This window comes from Hyalella azteca, unplaced genomic scaffold (assembly GCF_000764305.2).
Source record: "Hyalella azteca isolate HAZT.00-mixed unplaced genomic scaffold, Hazt_2.0.2 contig11881, whole genome shotgun sequence".
NCBI classification, from domain to species: domain Eukaryota; kingdom Metazoa; phylum Arthropoda; class Malacostraca; order Amphipoda; family Hyalellidae; genus Hyalella; species Hyalella azteca.
The window spans coordinates 242,329-250,164 of record NW_025941860.1 but is presented as its reverse complement, the minus strand read 5'-3'; the positions used below and the strand labels follow the sequence as shown (position 1 = coordinate 250,164).

At 41.7% G+C, this 7,836-nt stretch overlaps 1 protein-coding gene across 1 annotated transcript; it reads right to left on the bottom strand.

Annotated features, from left to right (window-relative positions):
* Window positions 1–375: 375 nt before the first annotated feature.
* On the bottom strand, window positions 376–5,971 carry LOC108673839 (ribosome-associated molecular chaperone SSB1-like). The gene is made up of 4 exons (XM_018161717.1): window positions 5,944–5,971; window positions 3,716–4,401; window positions 3,188–3,382; window positions 376–474 (listed from the first exon to the last, which is right to left on the bottom strand). Exons 1-4 carry the CDS (start codon window positions 5,969–5,971, stop codon window positions 376–378), a joined length of 1,008 nt encoding a protein of 335 aa, XP_018017206.1.
* Between the last annotated feature and the right edge of the window lie 1,865 nt (window positions 5,972–7,836).

Here is a 7,836-nt window from a genome sequence, read left to right as displayed (position 1 = left end):
GTAGATAATATATAGTTCCAAAAAGTTACAAATGTGAACTTATATGTTTTTGGTAATTGTTTGATATCGTGTTAATGTTATTAATCGAACTCAGCTCTCATCGTTTCCTCCTCGATAACTTGTTGTCGATTCTTGAACTCACGGAAAGTACGGTGCGTCATACCAGAGGGCTGTTCCCTGCACTGGACGACGCCGAAAAAGGCTTTGTAACTGGTGAGCTAGCTAAGTTAGGATTCATCTTATAGGAGAACTCTTAGCACAACTCGATGTTACCGATCTGGTGTCTGTATTTAACCGTTTCTCGTACTTGACCTTAGCTAATGTCAGCGAAGTTTCCTAGACTTGGTAAATCACTGGTACCGATTGTTAAATGTCTCATCTTCTGTAAGCCGTACCCGTCGGGGCCTCTTTGATATAGGCGGAGAAATTCTCCACGGCCTCTTTGGCCTTGCCGTTGACAGAGATGTACAGGAACTTAGAGAAGTGACAAATTCACTACTAATGGAAGCCAAGACCTTGTACGCTAACGAATTAAAACTTAAAATTATTAGCCGGTCACTAGATGCTATTTCTAACTTGTCGATGGATCTAGCTAAACAACAGAATGATATAACCACGCTAGAGAAATTTAGCATCCTATCTGACGTGCTAGAAGACTTGATTGTAACCGTTACCTATTTAATCTCAGTTAGTGAGAATCTTAAACTAGAGACAAGGCTGTTAGATTTGAACATATTGATGAACCTGATAGACCGAGAGTCACTCAAAGAATTCATTGCTTCGGGAATTAACAATAATATCGGAGTTTTCCCGCTATCAAATGCACAGATTGATGAACACGAAGACGTAGCCTTACAACTCCTGTCTGTGACGAAAACTAAGACCCCGTACACGTACCTCGATCATACGCGTGCCTTTCGTGCAGAACGATAAGATTATTGATTTGGTGTCTCTCCAGAGATTGCCGGTCAAAACGTCAGTTGGTAATGTAACGAGCTTCAAATGGTTTGTAGCAAAGCCGAGTGCCCAGGCTTGTAGCATTTAATACTGTATCCTTCCTGGAACTCGAGGACTTATCGGAGTGTCACCGCACAAGCATATTATGCTTGTGTGAGCAGTCTATCGCTGCTACACAAACCGTCTTTGAACCATCGTGCATCTTGACCTTGCTCCAAACGCACCAACACAGTGCGAAATGCGAATACGAACCTGTGGAGTCGTCTTTACAAGATTACGGCGTCTTTACAACTAATGAGTGACATGTTGCATTTCTGCAACCGACATTGGTAAAGATAAGATGTAACTCATCCAGCCCGAGCATGCGCTCGACACAAATTGTCTCAGGTATCGTGTCAATCTACGCACCTTGCTTTTTGCTTGGTTCAAAAAGGTATGTACCGGATGAAGGTCGTGACGTCCATGCGCGCAGACTCAATCCGGGTGAAGATTTTTCCCTTATCGTCCATGCCATCGGTCAGAGTCTCACAGACTCAGCTCACCCGACATCTGGTAAGCGAGCTGGAATCAAATATGGAAGACGTACGACAGCTTAATGTCGCACTGGAGGCTCACAAACAGCACACGCTAGTATAGTTTCCTCACTTTCATGTCATACACGGTTCTATAACAGTCATTTTACTCTTGGGTATCATTGCTCCCATTGTCCTGTGCTGCTACTGTAAACGACGTCCGCGAGTCAGAGATATCGTGCCCGTGCTACCGACTGTCGAGCGAATTATGCTCAACGACGCGGTGGAGGCGACGCCTCGACCCTCGACTCTGCCCGCTGCAACGACGGTAACGGTAGTAAATCAAACGGAAGTCGTAAGACAAGTCTCCGTTCCTCGATCTCCAGCGAAGGAGGTTGTCCGCGAGCCTAACGCTCAGGTGACCTCGCACCCCGAGGGGGGAAGGAACGACGTAAGTCGTACCACGGAGGCAGAGCTAGCGAGTCCCACCACGGAGGTAGAGTTAACCCGACCATTAGCAACGGCGAAAACTTATTTCTCGCTTGCCTCCACCATACACAATGCACCCCTTACTCAACACCTCCCAACGTCGCACCAGCGCACTGTACTGAAAACACTCTCCTGAGTCCTCGTTTATAGGTATAGGCTCTATACCTCGAATCCTCGTGTATAGGCTCTCAGCCTGCAAAACTTTAATCGACTCAACTAATCGACGCAACTAATCTCCCCGTGCATAAGCACCTTTTAGATCCCTTGTTATATCGCCGTAAGATATTTCCAGGTTTAGATTTGAAAATGATAGTTTCATGTGAAACCTGTACTGATAGAAATATTCTCATATGTTTCAAGTATAATTTATGTGTCTCACTAAGAGAATAATTTAGTACATGCAGCGGAAAACAATTGCTGCAAGCCTTTTAATCCCAAGTGAAGTAGTATACACAATGCAAGGGCAATTACACTTGTTGTCGTCATTCCTTCGATTCACTGAATAATTTTTGTTGAAGCGTCTTCAATTCTGATTCATATGCTCTAGTGATTGACTTCACACGGTCAATCGTTTCCTTGAAATGCGTTAGTTTTTTAATCTTCCCGTGTAAATCTTGGAGAGAGGCTGAGTCATCATCGTCATCATCGTCCTCATCGTCCTCATCGTCCTCATCGCCGTCTATCCATTTTAGGATATCGTCGCATTGATTTTTTATTTTTGAAATTTCCTCCGACGTCAGTTCTTTGACACCACTTAGCGAATTTTTAACTTCATAGACCAGAGATTCCAGTTGAACCTCAGCCGCTAACAGAGTGTTTATGTGATCGACATCCTTGCGAAACATGTTCTCAGCATCAATCCACTCTTTTATCGTACTGGGAGGACAGAAAAATTTTCCTATCTCACATCTGTAAAGTATTTTTTTATTGGCTTCTGCGTGCACCTCGAGTATGCCACTAGAGTCGATGTTCATGACCAAATAACCATCACCGAGACTGCTTGACATCTGTATATTGGAAGGTTGCGTGTACGAAACTTGGAGTTCAGTTCTAGTTCCCTCTACGAAGAAACTTTCGTACAAATTTTTCAAGCATTTGAAGTTTTTAAGCTCAAATTTTATCGGATGTCTACGCGGGATACAACTGTATCTATTTATGGTCGTCATTTGCGGACGATCGTTATATCCGTCAACGTTAGCGAAGATAGCGTAGGAGATCACGTCGCTAACCTTGATCGAAGTTTCTTGCCCACTCAGAGTCGCAGCTCGAAGAGCAGCACCACGGGCCACAGCCTCGTCTTTATTCAACGTTTGATCTAACTTTCCCGGACCAAAATATCCCTCGAGGACGGCCCGCACCAGCGGGACGCGTGTTGAACCCCCGACCAGTACAACCTTGCTGATCTCATCTTTGGTTAATAATATCTGATCGAGAAGATGATCAAAGGTACGAGTCAATGTATTCAGAATTCTTGACCGAATGAGTTCATTGAATTTTATCCTTTTGATGGTGAGTTCTACGTTAGTCTTGTAGGGCCGCTCTATGATTACGCGAGCTTTTGCCTGCACAGACAGAATTTTTTTGGCGCTTTCACACATACCTCGCAATCGCTTCAGGTGCCTTTTATTTTTCACTGTATAGTTATGTTTTTCCTTAATGACAGCAACACAATGGTTAGCAAAAATATTGTTGATGTTAAATCCACCAAAGTTTGGGTCTCCAGCGGCGGCCATGATTTTCACCGATCTGCCACTAACCTCCATGATGGACACATCCAGTTTCCCCGCTCCAAAATCCACAACCGCAATAACCTCGGGAGTCTGGACGGTACGGTTTTCCACGAAGGCGACCCCCGCCGCGGTTGTTTCGTTGATCAGCTCAAGAACTTCAAGTCCGGCGACTTGCGCGGCGTTTTTTATAGCGAGTCGCTGCGCGTTGCCGAACGAAGCCGGTACCGAGATGACCGCGCGGTCCACGGGACAACCCAGAGAGGATTCCGCGATGTCCTTCATCTTCCCGAGCAGCATGGCGGCCACCTGCTCCGGTCTCAGCCTTAGATCGGTATTTTTATAATGGATGAAGTTCTCAAATATATCGGAGGGCTCAGTTGGGTTAATTCTGCAGAGAGAAGACAAGTCCTTCACTTCGTCGTAGGTGCGTCCCAGGAACTTTTTGACGCCGTGCACGGTGTTGTCGCAGTTTACAACGGCCTGGCTCAGGGCATCGCTGCCCACTAGTCGCTGCTGGGAGTTGAAGGCAACGCACGAGGGCGTCGTCCTTTGCCCCAACTCGTTCTCCAGGACGTCCACCCGGCCGTCGCGCACCACAGCCACGCAGCATTTGCTCGTCCCGAAGTCAATGCCGATTGCAAAAGGACTCGGCCGGCCGCCTCTCTCCGGCAGCACCGCGGGGCTCACGGAGGTCTCGGAGGCCGAGCTTTTGTCTGATAACGGAAGAAACTTTTAAACGTAAAAAGGCAAGATTCGTAATGATGCATAAATTACCCTAATTTAATGTGATAACAACTATATTCAGAGACTACTGAAAGAACGTCAAATTTCAATGAAAAATCCTCGATTACGTTAACCAGATTATCACCTATGAAATTGAGTTTATGTAATTATAATGAGTCAAACTTCAAAAAACAAGGAATTCGATGGTTCAAAACCATCCCATCTACGTTGACACGTGAACGGCGAGCCACATGCACTCAACTTCCAATCAAAATTAATTATAGATGGTAGAGGGTTGTTTTTTTTACTTCGACTCATAGCAAAATTAGTCAAGATCGGATGTTCTCCTTGAATGTAATTTAAAAGGAATTAAGTTTGCATTGGAGGGTGGCCACTTGAGTACCATTGCGGCTTGTGTGTCATTAGTGGCAACTGAGGATAAAAGTTATAAACAAATTGTTGTCTTAGTCCATGTTTAAGGACTTTGAACCAAACTAATGGAACATTTATTTTAAATTCTGCACTGACTTCATAACTATACGAGAACAAAAATACACGGTCAGTTCTGATGGCAATGACATCAATTGCTTGGTCCCAAAATTAATATACTCACGCCCTAGTCATTCTCCTTTCGACTCGCCATCATAAAAATTAAAGGAATAAAGCCTGGTGCAGCATTTTTGCCGAATCGGGAATTTAAAGCAGAAAAAAATGTACATTTATTGAGTAAATTTACCAAATACCCACTGAAAACGGCAGGTAAATTCATCATTTCTTGGCGTTTTCACTTTCTTGGAGCTTTCGATGAAGATATAGTAAATAAATTTAGCGTTTTCTATGCTTTTAAATTCTCGGTTAACTAGCTACTTAAGCAGACTAATGATATATGTAAGCACCTTTTGCCATTGAGTTACATTGAGGTATTTTTTGCCATTGAGTTACAGCAAATATTAGTGAAAAGCGGATCTTCTCATTCAATACAATTTGATTGGGATGTAATTTGCAATGGTGGGTGGCCACTTGAGTAACGTGGCGGCTTGTGTGTCATTAGTGGCAACTGAGGACAGAAGTTACAAACATTACAATAGTGTCAGTCCACGTTTAAGAACTTTTTATCAAAGTCTTTAAACAATTATTTTAAATTCAGCACTGACTTCATAACTATACGAGAACAAATATACACGGTCAGTTCTTATGGCAAGGCCACAAATTGCTTGGTCCCAAAATTATTATTCAGACGCCCGAGTCATTTTCCTTTCGACTCGCCATAATAAGTGAACAAAGCCTGGAGCAGCATTTTTGCTGAGTCTGGAATATAAAATAGAGAAAACGTAATTTTTTTAGTAAATTCACGGAATATCCACTGAAAACGACAGATAAATTCATCATTTCTTTGCGTTTCCACTTTCTTGGAGCGTTCGATGAAGATATGGTAAATCAACGTAGCGTTTTCTATGCTTTTAAATTCAGGGTTACCTAGCTACCTGAGCAGACTAATGATGCAAGTGCCTTTTCTGTATGATTCTACTCACCTGCTGAGTTCACACATTCGGCCGACATTACTCCGATATTGAAGAACAACACAAGAGAACGCGTGCAAGCCTCCCCGAACAGCGAAGTGCACTGCGATGCTCTCACGCAATGAGAACGAGTTGGACGTTATCTTATCAGGTCCTTGGTTTGCTGCCTGAAATTTTAGCTTATAGAATCACGAAGTTGGCGAGTCGATACGGAAAAAGAAAATATGTTTCACAATGAATATGTATCATAAGAGTCTAAGTCTTCACATAACATAGACTATTCCATTCATACAAGCTACTGCCTTATCAATTAATTTCATCCATCTTAGGTAAGATAAGCAGTACAGAGCTTTAGTTTGATGGTATGATAGCATAAATGATGTCGCTTCAGGTCGCAAAGAAATCTGCTCATACTTAACCTTGCATTGTCAGGTACTTCCATGCGCGTACAACTTTGAATGACGCTTGCAGTTTGATTCAATTAAAACAAATGGTTACTGACGGGTAAAAGGAGATTGAGAATTACATTCATCCGAAATACGCCGTTCTAGGAAATGATTACTGCTTTTGATAATAAAAATGAAAGAATATTACACGTGTACAGCTTATCGTATATCAGAGATAACACAGTATGCACGAACCTCGCACCAGTCTAGCGATGGCATATACAACACATACGAGAGGAAGTCGTGCCATCTTCTCAAAGTTAGAATTCAAATATCCCTCTTCTTATATGTTATCAAGTGTTCGTTCCTCACATATCACCTTTAACTTAGCTATTGAAGTTTCAGATGTTTTTATTTACAGTTTGTCTAAACAATGATAATTTATCCTGCTAAATCATGAACACTTTATTACTGTGACTGAGAATTTCAATAGTTTTTCACATTACCCGGAACGGCAACGATTTCATGAAAAAAAGTTCATTTATATTTCAACACTTGCTCACTAGGTTAATTTTTTTGTACTTCAAGCTTGAGAGACTGTAACTGAAATAAATAACGATCTTATGTAAAAAATGTCATAAATATTCTAATTGCAAAATATTTAATTAAGTAACTTGCTTGAATGTGTTATACAGCCCATTGGCTCATGCGGAGAGTGTGTCAATAAATACAACATCTGCTTCATGCTGGTCGACAATATTTCGGTTATGCTCTCAAATCTCGAAAGGCAGGGCGTAATGCACGGTGACGTCATCACCATCATAATTTAGCTATAACTTCAGCGCAATTAGAGTGAATCCGGGAGAGTTATAACCCATACGTTCGGTAACTCACTCGTATTGCTACATACTGACTGCAGATTTTGTATTGATGGGAACACAGAAAAAAAGTCATAAACGTTTCATTGTCAATTATCCGTGTGGTTAACTTATGATCCTTTGTTGAAATGAGGCGTCGATATGAAATGTTTCAATCCTGTTATCTCCATTTGTTATTTCTGCAGTAAAATCCCGTGACATCCGGTGTCGAGAATGTTTATTAGTATGAATACCGTAAAACGATCGAAAAAATTTAGTTGTGTTTCGTGAAAAATTTGTCATGCTCTCTATAATAAGGAGTAAATGTTATTCCAGGCCAGTCAATGTTTATCGGGCTCCACAAGTCAAGATATTAAAAAATCCACATGTTAAGATATTTAATATTAAGATATTAAAATTTCAGTCTGGGATTCAAATGCATCGCAGGGCGTACAAATGTATCATATTCGACATCTACTTGATAGATATTCGTATTAATGAATTCAACAATTGGTTTTATACACGAAACGCATAATGTATGAAGAGTACAAATGCGTTCTATAGTACAGAATATGAGTGACCTAAAATTACTGCAATATTCCATATTTTAGATGGAGTGTAGTGTAGGGAAGTGTTCCAATTATATAAGTTGTTGTTAGTTT